The sequence below is a fragment of the Pavona decussata genome, unplaced genomic scaffold, assembly GCF_977016875.1.
Source record: "Pavona decussata unplaced genomic scaffold, jaPavDecu1.1 SCAFFOLD_34, whole genome shotgun sequence".
Classification (NCBI taxonomy): domain Eukaryota; kingdom Metazoa; phylum Cnidaria; class Anthozoa; order Scleractinia; family Agariciidae; genus Pavona; species Pavona decussata.
The window spans coordinates 678,149-700,032 of record NW_028145457.1 but is presented as its reverse complement, the minus strand read 5'-3'; the positions used below and the strand labels follow the sequence as shown (position 1 = coordinate 700,032).

At 38.8% G+C, this 21,884-nt stretch overlaps 1 protein-coding gene across 1 annotated transcript; it reads left to right on the top strand.

The window, feature by feature from the left end:
* The first annotated feature begins 3,373 nt into the window (after positions 1–3,373).
* LOC146484340 (ATP-binding cassette sub-family C member 4-like) lies at positions 3,374–15,561 on the top strand. Its single transcript, XM_085104817.1, has 6 exons — positions 3,374–3,904; positions 6,684–7,066; positions 7,606–8,945; positions 10,537–11,107; positions 12,533–12,669; positions 14,406–15,561. The coding sequence occupies exons 1-6, from the start codon at positions 3,374–3,376 to the stop codon at positions 15,317–15,319; spliced, it is 3,876 nt and encodes a 1,291-aa protein (XP_084960943.1). The 3' UTR covers positions 15,320–15,561.
* Positions 15,562–21,884: the final 6,323 nt, after the last annotated feature.

The following is a 21,884-nucleotide window of genomic DNA, read 5'->3' as shown; positions in this document are numbered from 1 at the left end:
TTGATAAATTTTGTAATAACAATTCGCACAATCGATAATAAAACCATTCACAATAGAGGCAACCGAGACGGTTGCTTCGGTAGTAAAAGTTTCCAAGTTCAACGTGTTCAAGATACAGTTTGTAGTTTAGTTACGGCCTTTCCTTGTAAAATCAAAGTTTTTGAGAAATGGTTTTAGAAAGATTTAATTTCGTAAAGAAGCATTTTAGCGATCGCCAGCCGTGCTGGTTACTTGCATATGATCGAGTGGAAGAAATGTATTTTCTCCAGATCTAAGCTACTTATTAATTTGATGTCTACTGTCAAATTTGATCTATATGGTGAGCACTCGAGGTTTGCGGATACCTGTCGGTGGGATTCCAACAAGTAAAAATTAATTGAGTGAGGGAAAGTCGCACTGTTTTGACTTTCTGGTCCATACCATTATGTACGTTTTTTCTTGTTCTACTACTGCCTTGGTTAAAATTTTGTGGTTACGGACCTGCAAAGTAATACTATTACAAAGATTACCAAGTTAGTCCGTTTATAATGTTTTCTCGGGAACCTAAAACAATTAAGCACTCGTTATTGAGAAAACTATGAATTCATGCATGTCCGTGTAGTGGTATAAACATTAAGTAAGAACCATTTTAAACTTTTCAGGGGCGGCCAAGTTTCTCCTTAAATTCTGATACGACAGCTCTCGCAAATCTGGTTGTAGATCACATATCACTCTCAGTTGAGTGGAAGTGATAATTTCGCTTTTAGCTTTTTGTCTTTCCTACTTTTGTTCAACATTTTTCAGTACGCATTCACTATTTCTTTTCTTGTATTGTTATACTGCGTCAAAAGAAAGCTCTTCTTATTAGCATTGATTGTTGTTGTTGTTGCTGGTTTTTTTTTTTTGTGGCACGGAAGTCACCGAAGCGAAGACGTATAAATTTGAAGCGCGCAAACTATACTGTATTTATGATTGCTACTAACTTAACAATTAGACGGCTCGCTCTCGGTTTCTATAGAGCCAACTATCAAAGGCGATAGAAACCGAGAGCGAGCCGTCTAATTGTTTTGGCGTACCTCAGTGATCGATCTGTGAAGCAAAAAATTCTTTTTATTTCATAAATTTTGATATATTTGTGCAATGATGCATGCTAAATCGCGCGCGCTCTGACAAACTGCCGTCTATCGATCGATAGCGGGCACCTGTGTAGCCAATCAGATTGCGCGTTGCGCGATAGTCGGTCACTGAGGTATGCTAGCAATTTATAGTCTATCATGGCAGTGCTATTGTGATTTTTGGCGGGCTCCGTATGATATACGACATTATATTAACTTTTCTCGAGAAAAGAAAATACTCTGAGAATCATGATACGTAATTTTGATCGTATTAATATTATCATACGCATAGTCGTTTCATTTTTTCCAGTGTAAGCGGATATTGTTTTTTATTCCAAGGCAAAGAACTAATTTATAAATTATGGTGTGGAAAGACAACTGGAAAATAGCGGGAAAAGTTATTTATGTCTATTGGCGTTTTAGCTACCGGTATTCATTACACGTACTGTTATTGCAAACGGATGTTCACCTGTAACCCGCCTATAACCGTCTGCCTTCTTTACTCATTAAAACCAGGTCGTAAGACTCCTCGCTTTCTGCATTGGCAAAAGTAAATTGGGGAGTAACAAGAGGTACACTTTTAATATTTTGTAAAACCGATATAAATAGTGGATCTTGACCAGGAAATTAACAACTATGTTTGTGAAGGTATGTGAAATTAACGCGACTTGGAGAGGAAGTTAGTTTCAGATATATTATAAAGAAAATTATTGCGATACAGAATGTAAAATTTCCGAATGAAGAAAATTAACGCGATACGTGGAGGTGTTGTACTTCATAAAGGAGAAATGGGTTGACGATTCCAAAGTCCTTGCGTCCTAAATGTACTTCAACAAAAGTTTATTGCAGATGCCCGTCAAAAGGCACACCTTTCTAGTTAACAGTTCATCAAAAAAATGTTATAGAAAATTAGCGATTTCGAAGCAATTGTGTTTATTGAGAACCAACTGTACGATCATCAAGGCTGCATTTCAAAAAACTTTAAATCTGATATAACGAGAATCAATTTAAGAACCGTATTCTGGGTATAAACAGGTTATACAAACGCCAGCAGCGTGTTCTATGGTATTCCCTCGCTTGATTGCTGAAGCGCGTCCTGTCAGGTCCGTGAATATAATCACTACCATTGCAGATAACGTTCAGTTTTAGCGCTCATATGAAAACCAGTCTTAAGATATTTGTGTGAGAAATCATAAAAGTTATTTCCTCCTTGCTCCTGTAATGCTAGGCCACATGCTATTGTATCCCGCGCTGGCAACAATTGCTGAATTGTATCCCGCATGGAATACATTTTAATCACTAACCAGCCTAGGCTAAACAACAATATTTTAAGTCGTTGAAAAGATTTTAAGAAAGTCTGAAGATTTTTAGAAGAATTGAGCAAGTTCCAAAATTTTTAGAACTTTTAGAGCCAAGAAAAAACTATAAAATGCCTAAAAAATGTTTAGGGATTAGAATTAAATAACAACAACAACGTTTTATTGAAAATTAGAAATATAACTAATTATATTACTTTTCCTCCGCAAAAAGCTTATGAACTAATCGAAGCGGGGAGATCTGAGGACATATCACAAGTATAAAGTTTATCTATATATAGATGGAATAAATAACTGTGAATAGTATAAACTAACATAAAACAAAGGAAATATATTAAAATTATAAGATACATAATTAAATAAATAATGTTTTTGCTGGCGCTTTTAAGGAACTCAATTCGCCTATAAAGACTATTTAAAGCTATGTCCAGTATTTAAGAGTGACCAGAGTCAAGAGGTCTCGTGGCTTTATGTACAGCGGTTTTACCATTTGATTATGTATCCCACAATTAGTTAGTTGCCGAAAAAAAAAACATGGCGGAGGCGGACTTACAGTCTCAACCAGGGCGGAAACAATCGATTATTGAGGTTATTACCGTAAATGAACCCTACTTCAGAGAGAGAAAAGGAAGTTGTGTCAATAATCGCTAGTTATGCTAGACTAAATATGTTACCTATCATAGCTATTGTGTAGGCGGCTTTTTTAACTTATCAGGATCTTTAAACTTTGATACTTTGCGTTAAAATTTGGGAGTTTTCAGTAAAAATTGTGAGATTTTTAGAATAAAACTTGGAATTTTTACAACATTTTTGGAGATTATCCGGATAGATTTTTAGGCCATTTTTTTTTGGGATTATTGCCTTAACCAGCCTGTGACAGTCGGAGTTAGTCCTAAGCAAGCTATACCATTAACAATTAAATTTAGTTTTTGGTGTTTGCTGTTGAATTTCAGATGTCAGAACATGGCGAAAAGTGAATACAGCAAGCTTTCCGGCAATAATGGGGAAGAAAAAGTTAGCTTCGTGTCTATTCTTTTCTTTCAATGGATGAACAGTATCTTCAAGACCGGTAGTGAACGTGCTATTGAGGAGACTGACTTTTTACCTCTTGCTAAAGAAAACAGTACCTGCTCCGTGGTCAGCAAGCTTCAAGAAAATTGGAACGGAGAAATCGAAACAAGTAAAGGAGTCGGTAGAAAACCAAAATTGTGGAAAAGCGTGATAAAGATGATCTCTGTCAAGGAAATTCTGGTCCTTACCTCTATACATGGGCTATACACACTTTATCTAATTCTTCAACCATTGCTTCTTGGTTATCTCATGGTATCGTTGATGTCAGACGAGCCAGAGCATAGTTATTCTCTTTACGGCTGTGCAATAGCTATGGGTGTGAATGCCGTTATCGGTTCCATCTGTTTGCACTATAGTGAATTCAGATATGAACTGTGGGGTATCAGAATTAGCAGCGCCCTGAAAGGAATAATTTACCTCAAGGTAAGCAGAAATAATGAAATAAACACACGGAGCGTTGCTAAGAACCACTCCAGGTTATCTTTGCCCTTGCGCTGTTAATAGGGAGTTTAAGAAACGAGGACGGCAACGGTAACGAGAACGTCATTTAAAAATATAACTTCTCGTTTTTGTAACTCTTTCGCAATCATTTAACTTTGTTTAACTTGGAAAATGCTGCCGAACTCTCCAGGAATCAATTTAGTACGAACGGGGGGGGGGGGGGGGGAGGGAGGGGGAGGGGGGGGGGGAAGGGCATCCATTCATTCGAACCTCCCCACGGCCTAGAAAGGCCCAGTCTTAGTAGATTATCAGACGTAAGGTAGGTAAAAAATAATTTTCTGTTATTTAGTGACAATATTTAAAAATTAGTTGCCTGTAAACTATAAACCGGAGTTTCCGTGGTTAAAGCCTTTACAAATGAAGTACGTTTTGAGCACTTTGACTACTGTTTATCGGGGTCCATTGTCAGTGTTTTCTTTTGTAACCACGCGGTTTTTTCTTACATATACGCGTTATGATGTTTCAAATAAACTGTTAATACTGGAATTAAGTTATAAACGCGGGAAAATTCACTTTCTTTCTAGTTCAAAATATAAATTCAGAATTGGCTTCCATGTTTTGTGAATTTCATGAACTTTGCTTGCAAACAAATTATTCATCAGCAGATGGCGCATCATAAACACTTTTGTAGGGAAATAAAAGAAACAGAGAAACTGGGTGCTTACCATTTGGCCAAAATATCCGAAAATTTTGGTTTGAAGTCAAATGGTAAGGTAATTTTCCTGAAATTCCGTTCGGAAATTGTGGAGTACGTTCCGGGGTACTGCTCTTTTTCCATTTGGAACGGAACGGCGGAAAATTCCTTACCATTTGAATGAATCCTCCGTTTCCAGGCCTTTTTCCACGCGTTTCCGCCTAGAGCTGGAATGTGGCATGCGTGCAAAAAATCAAGATCGATCACCGAGCAAAATTTCGGGATAAAAATAAATGTTTCCTGCAGCTTTACACGATTTTTCGCTGCATTTCCACTTCCGGTATTCTGTACCCGCTACTTTTGACAGACATTTTGATTTATTCCGCTGACGCGTACACCTAAGTTATGGCGTGGTGGGTTACGCGCGCGCACGAGGCTAGAAACCCTTTCGACCCTCCTTAAACACTTACAACAATAAACCTAACGTTAGAAACACCGACGTGACACTGGTTACTACTGCCACGTACTATACCTTACATCAAAAGCATTTCTGAAAATATCGCAAGGACCCTACAGCCCTACAACATCCGTGTTAAAAAACCTATCACTACTTTGCGACAACTACTGAAAAATGTTAAGGAGACAGACAAAGCGCAGTTTATAAGACCAAGTGCTGGGAAGGCCAGGCCATTTGCCATTTATATTGGTGAGACTGGCAGAAATATGAACATACCGCTGACTGAACACAAACCAGCGGCTAGAAATGGTGATTTCAACAATCAATCAATCTAGACCGGGGGGTGGGGGGGGGGGGGGGTTCTCCCTTATGTGACCTTAACGAGGACGTGCGGCCCGATAGGGTATGGTTTCTTGTGTTTTGTCTTGAACGTGGTATCTATTTCATCACTTTCTGTCTTAAAAAGGGTATCCCTACATGACCTAACAGATTGTGATTGCCAATGCATTAAAATACAGTAAGAAACTAGTGTATTTCTATTTCATTCTAGTCTTAAACAGGGTGTGATTTTGGGTTAAATGTCTTAGAAAGGGCCTGAAAATTTTGAATTCTGTCTTAAACGGGATAGGGAAATCGGAGAATTGTGTCTTAAACAGGGTCAGGGTTTCAACGCCCGGGCCGCACTTCCCTACCGAAGCATCTGTTGAGTACCACCCCCCCCCCCCCCCCGGATCTAGAGTAACGTTACGCATCACGCGTACGTTTATATCCTTGTATGTTTTTCAATGTTTCGCTGTTTATATTTTTAAATGAAATTCAGAGGAAAGCATTTGTTATTCACTTTTCATTTGAGGACAGAAACCGTTTCTACATTGATTGTTTTTCCATAGTAAACGTGAGACATGTTTATTTATCTTGGCCCGCGAGGTCATAGACTGATTTAGTTGCTAAATTTTTGGTTAAACAAAACTAACCTTGACGCACTCAGGTTAGCCTAAAACACACCGGTTAGCCTAAAGAGCACTCCAGTTAGCACTTAGGTTAGCTTAAATAGCTCCCCGGTTAGCTTAACGGTTAGCAGTTTATGTTGGGGTTGCTCATGCCTAGCATGCCTCGCATGTTTTGTTTATGCCTCGCACGTCTGGCTCGCATATCAGTGTAAACACTCCTCATGGCCCGAAAATAAAGAACGCGACCGAGAATTTAAAGAATTTTATAACACGACAGAAAACGTAACTCGTACCAGCCGAGTACAAAAAACGAGACCGAGAACAATAACTCGTGGCCCGAAGTCTTATCTCTCGGCCCATCGCAACCCCAAAAAGAAAAAAGAATTTGATAATGCTACCAAAAACTTAACTTGGTCCGCCTTACGGCCCGAGTAATCATCAGTTATCGATTGGAATTGCTGGTGCTGGTTGTGGTGGGGATGGTGATGTGTTAGAGTGGAAGGGTGGGGGAAGAGGGATGTGACACTATTTCAAGAAATGATAATTTTACCCCAATTTGTTGTGCCGCTTCACCATACACCATATACCATTACATTAAAAATACATAGATAATATAATATAGCATATTCAATTAAAAGAAACATTTTTGTTGACTTTCAGTCGCTTCTTCTTAGCAAGGATGCATTGTCAAAGTTTTCTACAGGTCACGTAATTGACCTTGTATCAAACGATGTTCAGAGGTTGGAAGAGGATACTATCAAGGTAGTTTTTTACCTGGCGACATCGTTTATTGAGCTCCTGGTAGCAACATGTGTACTTGTTTATGTGCTTGGTTGGCAGGCTCTAATGGGGGTCATTTTCCTTTGTTTTCTGGTGCCATATTTCGCTGCGTTGTCCTTTGCTGGTGCTGCACTGCGCTCGCGTACAGCTGCGTTATCCGACCGTCGAATTTCCTTGATGAACCAGGTTGTCTCTGGGATCCGCGCGATCAAAACGCAAGCGTGGGAAGATGAATACCGCGAAAAGATAAAAAATAAACGAAGGTAGGTTAAAAAATGTGTGCCTGAAGTTTGTATTGAGCTAGTCAATTCTTCTACAGCCAGAGCTCTTTTTGTGACCACAAATGGGGCAGAGAAGGACTGAAGAACATTATCTTACTAAAAAACAACAGCAACAATAACAACAGCAACTTATTATTCAAAAACAATTTATTTATCTCAATTTATTTACATAAATTGTTAAACTAATAGAATGAACAGTGCAGAAATACTGACGGATAGGAAAAATCGAACATAATTCATCTCCATGAAACGCCATAAAGACAGCGGTGTACCAACCACCAAGAGTTATCAACCCAGCTGTGGCCAACATTAGCGTATTTACATTCTGCTCCGAAACTATAATTACCAGCTACTGACTCAGATTGGCTCGAAAGTTAGTTGATTGGTGTTGCACCGAGTTAGATTCCCATTCTTTTGTTACTGATTAGGTTGCTAAGAGCACCTTTACCAACTATTTTACTCCTAAATAATCCCTAATTACCGTTACGTTATTGTTCGACTTTATTTCTATCTTTTTCCAGACAAGAGGTCAACATTATTCGTACGAAGAATGCCGTATTGTCAGCCATTGCCGCTTTGGAATACCCTTCAACACCAATAGCAACCCTGGTATCTTTCATCACCTTTGTTTTAACTGGTCATCCCCTCACACCTGTTAGTGTTTTCATGCTCATTTCCTTCATGATCGTTCTGCGACTGGTGATTTCCACGCAGATGGGCTATGGTTCACTGCAAACATACGAGGCGTATGCCTCCCTCTGCAGGATAGAAGAATTTCTTTTGTTAGAAAACCTGCCTCCAATCTGTTGTGATCAGGTCGCTGACGACGGAGAAAACACTAACGGCAACTTTACGAGTCCAAATGACAATGGCCTGATGAATCCTTGGATAAAAATGTATGATGTTCTCGCTTCTGATAAGGTGAAGGAACCGCACAGAGCTACCTTACACGTGTCGAATCTAACAAAGAAACAAATCAATCGAGAAGCTGAATTTCTTCTGCAAGATATCAATTTTTTCATAGCTCCAGAAAGCTTGACAGTCATCACTGGACCAGTCGGTAGTGGCAAATCTGTTCTTCTCTCAGCGATCGCTGGCGAAGTTTCTGAGATAAGCGGAATTGTAGGCTGTCAAGGGACGGTCGTTTATGTGCCCCAGTTACCTTGGATCTTCTCTGGAAAAGTAAGGGAAAATATTTTGTTTGGTGAGCCATACGATGAAGCCAAGTACTCCAGAGTAATCAAAGCATGTGCGTTAACAAAGGACATGGAACAGTTTCCTGACTTTGACCAAACATTTGTTGGAGAACACGGTGAAGTTCTTAGCGGAGGTCAGCGTGCGAGAGTAAGTTTAGCACGCGCGGTCTATGCCGATGCAGACATTTACTTGTTTGATGACCCTCTAAGTGCTGTAGATTTGAAGGTTGGCCAACACATCTTAAGCAAGTGCATCAAGAATCTATTGTGTCATAAAATCCGAGTAGTGGCATCTCATCAAGAATACCTCATGAAAGAAGCTGACAACGTTATTGTTTTGTACAAAGGGCGTGTGCTAGGACAAGGGAGTTTCACTGAGTTAAAAGAAAAAGCTATTTTGCATACAGCTGTGGACTCCCTCTATTCGACACTAAACAAAAAGGAGTCAGATACCGTTTCTCTGGAGGAGAAAGAGGAGAAGGATGGGATTTCTGACAGTTTTGGAAAAATTGTCTCCCCAAAATATGAACCTGAGAGTCTACCATTATCGGAGGAAGATCGCTCTATCGGAGTGGTGTCATCTAAGTTATACTGGAATTACTTCAGAAGCGGAGCATCTACGCCGGTGATCTTAGCATTATTTTTTCTATGCCTTCTCGCTCAAGGTAACCCACAAAAATTTTTCCCAGATTCACAGATCGTTCATATGAATTGCCTTTGACAGCTATTTGTTTCTATCATAGGAGTATATTAATGGATTAGAGAAACCAGCCTTTTGACGAAAACGCTGCTAAATTACAACCGTGGCGCCTTTGAATCGCCTCAAAGCCGCTGTAAAATGTATAGCTTGTTCTTATTTAATAACCATGTTTCAAGTTTTACCAAATAAATTTCAATAAAAGCTCAGAATCCATATTGCCCGCCACGAATCCATAATACCTCGACCGTACAGCGAAGACTTGAGATGGCGGGCATATGGATTCTGAGATTTTATTGAAATTTATTGGGTATTTCCCAGACTACCTTTCGGCATTATCGCATACGCTCGTACGCTTTTTTGGACAATCTTTGTCGAAACAGCTGTATACAGAAGAATGAAGGTGTTCCCCGGTTCAAATGCAGTTACATGTAGGTTTGAATTTGAACATACTTTACAGTAGTGGAAATCGTTATTTATTACGATACTATTGGAAAAATTTCTATGAAATGTTTCTAGTCATCGGATGCTGTCGGACCCGAATATCAACGTGTTTAAGTATTTGAACATATAACTCCAGCCAATGTTATCACAAGCCCTTTCAACACGAATAAACAATACGCTGCATTCAAGGTATAGTTCAGTAGGTTTTTGGTATAATGTATGACATCTGAAAGTGATATGGCTGCTTGCCTCTTAAAAATCTTCTCTCACCAGATGTTGTTTTGTAGAACTGAATTATTTCTGAGAAAACCAGAAAGATTCTGGTTGCAACTGCTTTGGATACAATTTTGGCACCGACACTTGTATTTTTGTTTTTGGCATCGACATTTGTATATGTAATAGGACTACATGCTGTCCAATTTGGAAATAATTGGACGAGAAAAATTCCGAGGATTGCCAAATTGCACGAGGCCGTAGGCCGAGTCCAATTTGGCAGTCCGAGGAATTTTTTTAATCCAATTATTTCCAGATTGGACAAGCATGTAGTCCTATTACCTATTAATTATATTGTGTATTATTTAGGGTTAAAAAATAATGCTGATTTTGTCAGGAATATATTATTTCAAAATATCTTCGGTATCCAAATTAATAGTTAATTTGGATCGGTATCTAAATTAACAAATAATACAATGGTTGCTTGAATGGGATTTCTGACTAGCAATATAATTAGTAAGTGATACTGATTAGTCTTCAATTTTGCACATAACATTTGTCTTGTTTTTTTTTTTCGAAGTTAGGTTTTAGCTAGTTTTAATAGAAGATAAAATCATGCATTTTTACAATAAGCGAATCAATAAAAACCATGCTTGATGCCTGAATACCAGAACCAGAAGCGGGTCTTAAGAAAGTGGGTTTCTTATCAACTGACCGATACTGTTTATTATAAACTGCGTTGATTATAAACTGCGTTGATCAAGAAACAACAACAGCAGTAGTAACAACAACCATAACAACAAAAACAGTAGCAGCAACAACAACAACCAAATAAAAAAAATATCTCGGTCATTTTTAACGCTATTATATGTTCTAACTTTTTCTTATATTTATTTCCGTAGCAATGATAGTTTTCCCGGACGCATGGCTCCTGTTTCTTTCAAAGAAGCATCCAGCAGATCAACGAAGCAAGATAAACCTAACTATATATAGCTGTCTGGTTGGTTCATCCCTTCTTTTTGGCATCATTCGAGCGTATGGATTCCTTTCTGTTTGTCTGAGATGTTCAGAGCGTCTTCATGATAAAATGGCCTGGGCTGTTTTACAAGCACCAGTTGTTTTCTTTGATTCAAATCCCGTGGGAAGAATCATGAATCGCTTCTCTAAAGATATAGGCTGTTTGGATGAAGTTTTACCTAAAACATCCCTGATGTCAATCCAGTATATACTAATGGTATTTGCAGGAATTCTTGTTCCAGTTGTCACAAATCCATGGCTTCTGATTGTTGTTGTTCCGTTAGCCATTTTGGTAGTTTTCATCTCGAGGTATTACTTGAAAACATCACGAGAGCTCAAACGGTTGGAGTCGATATGCCGCAGTCCCGTCTTCTCTCACATTTCGGAAACCCTGGATGGACTGGACACGGTTCGGACAAGAGGAAAACAAAGATATTTTGTGGATCACTTTTATAGGTATGTAATACACACACACACATTTATACAATGATCAAACCTTAACAGTTTTTCTTTGAGTAACGTGGTTTGGGGGAGGGGAAACTAATTGAGCAAGTTTGGGCCATTTGTGGTGGGAGTGAGAGTTCGGGAGTTGTTGTTTTAATTTTCCGGCAGTTGTTTTTCAGTTTAAACTGAACTGCGTTTAAAGTTTATAAGCGTGCAAATAACTAGCGCAACAAGGCGCAACTCGGTATTCGCTTATTAAGGACACTCCAACAAACTCCAACTTAATAGAACAAGCTTTTGATGAACAATGCTACGACATATAAAACAAATAAACTGGACAACCCAAGTAAAACCACTGAATGAACGATAAACTGAAACTCCGCTAATAGTGACGATGCCAAATGTGTGACATCTCATATACTTAATTTTTGTTTCACTTTCATGTATAATCCTTGAGACAAATGTTGGGGCGGTTTCAAAAAAGACCATTCGCTTCCCCCCCCCCCCCCCCCACCCACCGCTTCCTTGACACAATGTTGATTTCTCGCAGTGTTTACAATCTGCATGTTTCCAGTGACTATCAACATTGGTTGGGGAAGGAGAGGGGGTCAAAACATTTTCCGGTAACAGTTCAAACAACCTTAAGGTGATTTATAATATCGTTAAACTAAGCCCTTCTTACCAGATAAAATAAACCCCAACAATAGATTTTTGCACTCAATGACTTTTCCTACGGTTTCTATTTACCCGAAAAAGTCGGTACCACGTTCGGAGGGTTTTAGTGGGATCAAATTTGAACGCTGTCAAAATGCTTCATTTTCCGGCTTTCTTTGCTAAACAAGTAATCATCCTTTCGTATCTCGCTTTCTTCTGGCTCAGAGTTTTATAAAGCCTCAGAAATAAATGTTCGGGAAGAAGAGTACCCGCTTACTTTACCTAACACAAACTTGAAAGTGGTAGTGATATTGATGACGTCATCATTACGTCATAGACGTCATCGCTTTGCATTACTGACTTCAAAGGAAATAGTTTTGGACGTATTACTAATCTTATGAGGGTCATTGTCATAGCTCAAATAGTCTCGGAGTTATAGAGCGGGGTGGAATCGAATGGATTTGACCCAGTTTAATGTTTAGTGTGTCCCGATTAGGGCTTAGATGTTGAAGACGATTAAGGGAACTTAATTTCAGAGGCTAAGTTTTTCTGACTTTTTTAATGAATATGCCTTACTTCTCGTATTTATACTAGACGTCTTAGACATCTTCTGGCATAAATACGACCAATATCTACATCATTACCATATTCGATTCAAGAAACTGTATCTCTGTACAAGAAGTGTCCAAATAGGTTATAAGCGCCACGTTCGCCTTAACGCATATTGTTAGAATGTATAAAGGATTTGTGAATCCTGCTTCCATTGACTATTTCCCTCTGTAGATATCAAGATGTTCATAATCAATCATTCATTTTGGTGATGGCCAGTGGCAGATGGCTTGGTGTACGTTTGGATCTTCTCACAGCCGTGTTAATTACTACAGTAGCCTTTGCTGCAGTTTTGGTGTCTCAAGATCCTGGTATGTATGGTATAACTTTGAATAGAAAAACTTTTACTCAATGATTTGGATGCATCAGCTTAGTCAATAAGGTAAATTTGCCGCCGTATTGAGATCCAAAAGCTCAAATTTCGAGCACTAGGCCCTTCTTCACGGCGATTCAGGAATTCTGGGTTTCATTAAGAGGTGGAGCTATCTTATCGGTGGAAACACATATCTTGAGAATTAAACCAAAATTCAATAGCAGGCGATAATCGCAGAAAAATACAACATAGAATAAGTGGAAATAACACATATTGACATGTAAATGGAGAGTGACAAAGGAAACGTAAGAAAAAACATTTAGCTTATTTAAATAAAATAAATTGGTAGCGGGAAAACGCAAACGAGTACACTTACACAAAAGAGTTATTTCCCTTTTTTGAAAGCTATGATCATGATATGCATCTTTAATCTTACATTAAAGTTACGTGCTTAGCTTCTTGTTTGGTTGAGATATTTGGTAGTCAAATAACCCAATTTTAGGCTTTTCTGAAATGACAAAAATAGCCTCTCACTTAAATGCGGCCACTTTAAGAAAAGAAAGAAACAGATTTTTAAGAATAGAACATTGTTGCAATACTCTTCTAGATGCTAAACAAGACCTAGTAGTTGTTATTCCTACACCACCAATCTTTTTGTATGACTATTCAAGTAAATATAAATTTGAGCCAAAATACCTTTTACAAGGGGTTACCCCATAACTCCGAATGAATACGTATGTCCACTCACTCACTAATGGTCACATGCTTAGCGGCGACAAACGGTCAAACATTTTCATATTATACTTTGGCGAACAAATGGCGACGGGTAAAAGCTAGTCCCGCTTTTCAGAATGGCTCTCTTGGCAAAAGGCGATCGCACCATTTTTAGAAGAATAAGGATTTTAAGGTCAAGTCACGACCACCAGCTCAGGAGCTTTTTACCAGTCGCTAAAGAATCATCTTTTAAATTAAGGACTAGGCAGAGCCAGTGGCCTAAAGTTAATACTGATAGATTTAAAGAAAGCTTTTTTTAATAGATTATTGTTAAGGTATAATTTAGTTACTTAGTTGACTATATTTGTTTAACACGTTCTTGTAATTGATTATTCATTTCCTCCATCATCAACTTGTAAATTTGATATGTAATTTATTAAATGTTAATAAAGAGAGAATAAATAAAATAAAGAAAATTGAAGAGCCGTAACCAGGATTCATGATGATTAAAATTTTTTTAAAACGTTCTCTGGTTAAAATTTGAAAAAGTATGAGCTTTCGACAACCGTCCTGTTGTCTTCAATAGATAAAATATGAAGAGAATATGAAATGAGGAATAATAATTACAAAAAATGTACAATACAGGGGATAAGTGTGAAAAACATTATTTGTTAAGAAATATAAGGTATTGATTAGGGAGTGGGAATGAGTTATTGTCAGCGTCAACAGTTTTCGCGGTATGGGTCTATTGGTCAAGGGTCTCAGTAAGGTGGCGATAATTGGACTTGTCAGTGGTTGAGGCATTCTCAAAGTCAATCTGGTGGTTTTTGTATCAAGCATGGTTAGCCACATTAGAACCTTTTGCGCACATTTTTTACGTTTCTAGCATGTTCTTTTTTCCCCGTGTTAAACGACCTTCTAGTTATCGAGTTCTCAGAAGGAATGACTTGCTCCTATTAAGACCTAGTTTCTTTTTTAATAAGGAATTCTACTGAATCAAGCCTTTCTCTTTTTAAATAGCTTTTGCCGGACTTGCCTTAGTTTACGTCATCCAGACCGTGACCTTCACTCAATTTACTGTCAGGAAAACATCAGAAATTGAGAATTTAATGACGTCAGTTGAAAGAGTCATGACGTACACCAAGCTTGACTCTGAGCCTGGATACAGAGTGGAACGACTTCCCCCGGAATTCTGGCCTGGTGAAGGAAAGATCACGTTCCAAGACGTAACACTGACGTACTATCCGGGGGGACCGCAAGTGCTTGAGAAAATGAATATTAACATCAAAGGGGGAACAAAGATCGGTATTGCCGGCCGCACGGGTGCCGGAAAGTCATCGTTTGTAGCAGCTCTTTTACGCATGCCAGACGCTGTTGGAGATATTACAATTGATGATGTTCGTATAAAGGATATTCAGCTTCAAAGCGCGCGAAGATGTATATCCGTTCTCGGCCAAAGTCCAGTTCTCTTTAGTGGAACACTGAGGAAAAATCTCGATCTTATGGAGAAATTTCAGGACGCAGACTTATGGCGCACGTTAGAGGATGTGCAGCTGAGAGATTTGGTGGAAAGTCTAGATGGACAGTTGGATCACGAGCTGTTGGAACATGGTGCAAATGTCAGTGTAGGGGAGCGTCAGTTAATTTGTTTGGCTCGCGTGTTGCTGCAGCAAAGCAAGATCGTCATCTTGGATGAGCCCACTGCGCATGTTGATCCCACCACAGAAGAAACAATCTGGCAAGTGGTACGTGAGAAACTGAGGAACTCGACAGTGATAACTATTGCTCATCGTTTGAACACAATTAGAGACTGTGACATGATTTTGGTTTTACAGAATGGGATGATTGTGGAGTTTGACAAGTTTGATGCACTAATGAACAGGAAAGATAGTATCTTGGCTGAAATGGCTCGAGTTACAGGCCCACATATCTAAACAAATCGATAGCGAAGCAACGAGGTCCTGAAGAAACTATTTACCGAAACTGAAGAGAACAATTGTTTTAGCATGTAGCTTTATATTTGTCCATTTTATACGTGAATATCTGCTACAATGGTATATCTGCTGAAGCGTATAATGGCAGGAGATCTTAGCATATTCTACCGAGCTTTTCAAAGACAATCCCATACTTAACTGAACAAAATTACATATAGCAGATAGATACATTCAGAATCTAATATTTGTACGGGCTTTGATTGTCTTAAGAGTCAAGTACAAATCTGAGTAAAAATTAGATTTTGCACATGCATAGCCTGCACTGCAGGCGTATTTTTGCAGCGGGAGCGCTGAATAATCCTTCGTTGCTGTCATCTTGGGCGAGGAAGCGCGAGAGGGCTGGAGCGAGTCAAAAGTGACCCTAAGGGAGAGGACGACTGGCTGAGAAATAAAGGAGGGGGGAGGGGGAGAGGAGAGGAGTTTTTTTTCGCTCTCATTTCCTGCCCCCCCCCCCCCCCCTCCCCTTCAGCCTCCTTCAAATACGCGAACTAAATTTATTATTCAGCGCTCGCCCATGAAAAACGCCTGCACTGCAGGCTACTCCAACGGGAAAGTCCAGGGTTTTGGGTAAAAAATGACCAAGTTTTGAAGTCGGCATTGTTTACTCGTTTATTACCTTAGGGCTCTTGGCGTGTAGTAAAACTCCCTTGTTAATCATTTACTTAGCTTTTTTTAGTTTCTCAAGGTTTTGTTTAACCGAAAATTTGGCAACTAAATCAGTCTATGACCCCGCTGGCCAAGATAGATAAAGATGTCTCACGTTTACTATAGAAAAAACAATCATGTAGAAACGGTTTCTGTCTTCAAATGAAACGTGAATAACAAATGCTTTCCCCTGAATTTCATTTGAAAATATAAACAGCGAAACATTGAAAAACGTTCAAGGATAACGTACGCGTGATGCGTAACGTTACTCTAGATCATACCGGAAATTACGATCCGTCATTGACCCGGCGTCACATGCATATCAGGACCGTACAAATGGTTTCTGTCTCTAAACGAAAGGCGAAAACGTAAGGATTAAAGCCCTTGGATTATAAAAAGCATTTGTATGACAGATGTCGTTTTCCTCTGTATTTCATTCTGACTGCAAGAAATGCAATTCTATCTGGTGGTTACTTATTGCCTCACTATATCTCTGTATCTATCTATTTGGGGGAATTAGCGATGCTGGAGGTTATCACTGCTAAGAGATTGTAGGCTTACGCACCACGCAGTCAAATATGGCCCGAGTATTAGCTGAAAAAAGCTTGTTGTTTTTCCAAGGGGTAGGTCCAGGTTTTTGGGTCAAAAATGACCAAATTATTAAAGTCGGCATTTTTCATCCCTAGGGATCTCGGCGTGTCGAGAAACTCCCTTGGGTATCATTTTTATGTGCAATAACGGCCTGACAAAGAATTTTCTGTTTAACTCTCACCCTGACTTCATCTTTTGTGGGCCATTTTTTCTTTGAAGCCTTGAGAGGCCTAAAAAGTGTCTCAGTGGACGTTTTCGGACACATTGATTCGATTGGAAACGTTTAAAATAATATTTGTCTTCCGTCCAGAATTCGACTTTTTTTTCAAAGGGGTAGGTCCAGGTTTTTGGGTCAAAAATGACCAAATTATTGAAGTCGGCATTTTTCATCCGTAGGGATCTCGAAAAACTCCCTTGTGAATCATTTTTATGTGCAAATAACGGCCTGACAAAGAATTTTCTGTTTAACTCTCATCCTGACTTCATCTTTTGTGAAGTATTTCTTTGTCCCTGGTCCCTTGAAAGGCCTGAAAAGTGTCTCAGGGGACGTTTTCCGACGCTCTGATTCGATTAGAAGCTTTTAAAAGAATGTTTGTCTTGCGTCGAAAAATCAACTTTTTTCAAAGGGTGGCTCAAAAGTGACCAAATTTTTCAGTCGCATTTTTCATTCCTTCATGTCCCTAGGAATCTCGGCGTGTTGTAAAACTCCCTTGGGAATATAATTTTTTTTAAGTGCAAATAACGCAACAAAGAATTTCTGTTAAACCCTCACCCTGACTTTATCTTTTGTGGGCTATTCTTTGTCCCTGGACCCTTGGGAGGCCTAAAAAGTTTCTCAGGGTACATTTTCGGACGCACTAATTCGATTGGAAGATTTTAAAAGAATGTTTCTCTTCCGTCCAAATATCTCCTTTTTTCCAACGGGAAGGTCCAGGGTTTTGGGTAAAAAATGACCAAGTTTTGAAGTCGGCATTGTTTACTCGTTTATTACCTTAGGGCTCTCGGCGTGTAGTAAAACTCCCTTGTTCATCATTTTAAATTAATTGAGAAAGAATTTCCTGTTAAACCCTCACCCTGACTTTATCGTTTGTGAGCTATTTCTTTGTCCCTATTGTTATTTGCCTATATAACCGCGACACCACCTGGATTGTTGGGCGGAATCAGTAAACTTAGCGCACAGTAAACAGAGTGAACCATTTTCTTTTGTTATTCAATTGATGCCGTTGATGTCAGTGATACAGTACAATTGAATACAATACAACCACCTTTCCATCCAATCATTTCTCAAAAGATCCACTACAACACAAGCACAAAACAGCACAATACAACACAATACAACACAATTTAAAACAATAACGCACAACTTTCAATCAATAGATCCAGTACAACAGAACAGAATACGAAACATGCACAAAATAAAACAAACGAAACACACCAACCAACACAATACCAAACAGCACAACACAACAAACACGAAACTAAACAAAACTAGACAGAGGCAAGTATAGAACACAACCCAACTCAACAACAAGACTACAAACAGAACAGTACAAACATAACAAAACAGAACAAGACAATACCGAAACAAACACAGCCCAACGAACACAACAAGGAGTCAACAAAGAAAAGAACACAAACATAACAAACCAATACAACACAAGACATACTGTGTTATACTCAATTTTAAATGCATAACCTGACTCGATAAATTTATTAGGTCATTGCTTTTCAAAATGGGTTGGAAATAAAATTTGTCTGAATATTTTGGAAACGTTTTTTGTATTTTCGCAACGAATTTGTTTCCAAGACAATTATTTTCCTCTATGCGGCTTTCTACGATGTCTTTCTGCAGTTACCGTGAAGTATCATTATGTTTTCTCACAGTGAAGCCGGAAAATAATGGACAAGATCAGAAAAGCGCTCCGAGAAAAAAGTACATGGCTAATTAACTTCAATAGACGACCTATTTTGGCTATTTTGAAGAATTTGACACACAACACATAATCGTTTGCTAAATTGTTCCTGTTTTGACGGATTTCAGAGAAAAAAAAAGTGAATTTGTTTTTTTTTTAAATAAAAAAATAGCAATATCAGAAAAGAACAACGTTTCGCCGTCTTCATGACAGCATTGTGGCTAGTTTATATTTTAAAATGTTTCTAGTGAAAACACTTCTCTAATTAGAAACTTATTTTTACACTTTTTTAGGCTTTTTGTCGAATTTGAGACATAAAAGGAGTGAACTAATTTTTAGATGTTTTCAGTTTTTGAACGAGTTGGAGACAAAATGAGTGAACTTACCTTAAGAGTCATTGTGTGAGAAAACCAGGCAGAGGTGAAAGATGGGGGTCGGCCGATTTCCTTCAAACTTTCACCATTTAATGTCTGTCCGAAATGATAATGAATGATGCTATTTAGCAATTCTCCTGCTGTTGCGTTTCGTAGTTTGACCACCCCCCCTGGTTTTGACTCTCACTGACCCTGATGTCACGCAAAATATATGCAGAATTTGAAGCTCAATAAAATATATTTCGCGTCATTTCTGGGGACTCATATCGATTGCTTGTATTGTTTACCGTCTAAAAAACGTTGTTAACGGAAAATATCCCGACTTAACATAAAACTTAATTTTTTATAGAATTTTGAAATTTCCTTGCGATCGCGAAAATGTTTTGGGCCAAATGTGAGGCAATTTCGAAACGGTTTTTCTCAGAGGTGCGGCGTTTCTTTCCGAAAATTTCAAGATATATTTTAAGCCAAACATCTGTTCTCCCAAAATTAGCAAACTCTAACTTGAGCCATTAAAATGCGTTTGCATGAGCCACGCTCGAAGTCAAAGATGATTCGGTATTTTTGCTAATAAAGTTCCACAGCGGGTTTTTCTTTATTTCATCTTCTTCTTCTTTTTTTTGTTTTTGGATAAGCTCGATGCAGCTATCCTAACTCTCCGAGGTAGAACTTCCCTGGAAGATTTAGTTGAGTGACACTTTGGGCAGGATAACATCAAATCGTTGTTAGCTCACAGTTGATTTGATAAAGCGTGACATGTCACGGTAATTGGCAATTTTGTCAAGCGTCATCATAAACAGAACACATTTCTCGCTTATTTGCATTTAAACTTGGTAACAGCAAGCTTTTCCTTGATACTAGATTAAGTCTTGGAGTCAGTCTGTTGTCGATAATTGTTAACCAAAATAAAAACAGCAACAAATACCTGTGAAACTTGCCACGGCAAGAGAAGCTTGATGACCGAACCTCCGGTATGTTCGTTACATAACAGACAATTGAAAGAACAACTAATCTTTCTTCTGTAATGCGTTGGGTTCCGCCATGGATCTGAAGTGCTCTTTCTGGTCTGTTCATTCGCCTTGTGGCGCTGAAGGTGTTGGTTTGAGGATTTGTCTCTTGCTATCCTGTACACGAGATATTGAATCGCATCTCGTCAGTCTTGGTTTGGGAAGAAAGCGTGGCGCGACGGGTTCAAAGATCTCCGAAGCCGATTTGATTCTCAACAGAGCAGGTAAATTTGATGTCCATGAAGATGAGAAGAGAGGAATGACTGCTTGCCCCAGACATCGCAAGAACCTTACAACAGACTGGACCAGCCGAAAACGGACTATGTGTTGCCATCCAAGTCATATCTAAAGGGACGATGTCACAAGGCATTTTGAGCTGCATAACGCTGTTGTTCCAGTTGTTCCCATCGGTTCAGGTTCGTTTTATGTTAACTGACTGACTGCATACTAGAGTCACTTAAAAAATATAAACAACATAGCATTTACGGCCGTGGGAACCGAACGCGAAGTTTAGCACATTTGTTCCGCGGAGTCGTAATGCCGCCTCAAATTAGTCGTATCACAGGGCAACCAATCTTAACCTTCAATGCTAGCTTTTGTATTTTGATATAGTTTAAAAACAGCTTTTAGTTGGAATTTGGAATAAAGGCGGGAAACATCCTACCTCATTAAAGTGTTTCTCAAATATATATTCAATATTTCATATCCATCAGAAGAAAGCTCATGCCAATCCTGCTGTCATTTTTTTTTTAAAGGAATGTATTTTTGGTATCAAACAAAACTAGTTTCTTCTGATGAATATGAAATATTGAATATATATTTGAGAAACACTTTAATGAGGTAGAATGTTTTCCGCCTTTATTCCAAATTCCAACTAAAAGCTGTTTTTAAACTGTATCCAAAAATAATAGCTAGCATGGGAGGTTAAGATTGGTTTCACTGTGATACGACTAATTACGACTCCGCGGAACAAATGTAAACAAAACAAATGTGCCAAACTTCGCGTTCGGTTCCCATGGCCGTAAGTACTATGTTGTTTATATTTTTTAAATGAGTCTTGTATGCAGTCTGTCAGTTAACATAAAACGAACCTGAACCGATGGGAACAACAGCGTTATGCAGCTCAAAAATACCTTGTGGCATCTTGGCATTTACTCGTCGGGTTGGTTTGTGTATTACCCCGGCTTTCGTTGTCCCTTTAATATGACTTGGGTGGCAACACATAGTCCGTTTTTGGCTGGTCCAATCTGTTGTAAGGTTCCTGCGATGTCTGGGGCAAACAGCCATTCCTCTCTTCTCGTCTCCAGGGACATCAAATTTACCTGCTCTGTTGAGAATCAAATCGGCTTCGGAGATCTTTGAACCCATCGCGCCACGCTTGCTTCCCAAACCAGGACTGACGAAATGCGATTCAATATCTCGTGTACAGGATAGCAAGACGAATCCACAGACCAGAAAGAGCACTTCAGATCCATGGCGGAACCCAACGCATTACAAAAGAAAGATTAGTTGTTCTTTCAATTGTCTTTTATGTAACGAACATACCGGAGGTTCGGTCATCAAGCTTCTCTTGCCGTGGCAAGTTTCACAGGTATTTGTTGCTGTTTTTATTTTAGTTAACAATTATCGACAACAGACTGACTCCAAGACTTCATCTAGTATCAGGGAAAAGCTTGCTGTTACCAAGTTTAAAATGGAAATGTTAAAAGAAGCGGGAAATGTGTTCTGTTTATGATGACGTTTGACAAAATTGCCATTTACCGTGACATGTCACGCTTTATCAAATCAAGTGTGAGCTAACACCAATTTGATGTTATTGCTGCCCAAAGCGACACTCAACTAAATCTTCCAGGGAAGTTCTACCTCGGAGAGTTAAGATAGTTTCATCGAGCTTATCCAAAAACCCAAAATAAAAAACAAAAAAAGAAGAAGAAGATGAAATAAAGAAAAACCCGCTGTGGAACTTTATTAGCAA

Excerpts from the sequence above, each read along its gene's own strand:
- LOC146484340 (XM_085104817.1), top strand. The coding sequence starts at position 3,374 with ATGGCGAAAAGTGAATACAGCAAGCTTTCCGGCAATAATGGGGAAGAA. Across the intron at positions 3,905-6,683 it reads AAGGAATAATTTACCTCAAG|TCGCTTCTTCTTAGCAAGGA; the intron begins GTAAGCAGAAAT and ends GTTGACTTTCAG. Across the intron at positions 12,670-14,405 it reads TTTGGTGTCTCAAGATCCTG|CTTTTGCCGGACTTGCCTTA; the intron begins GTATGTATGGTA and ends CTTTTTAAATAG.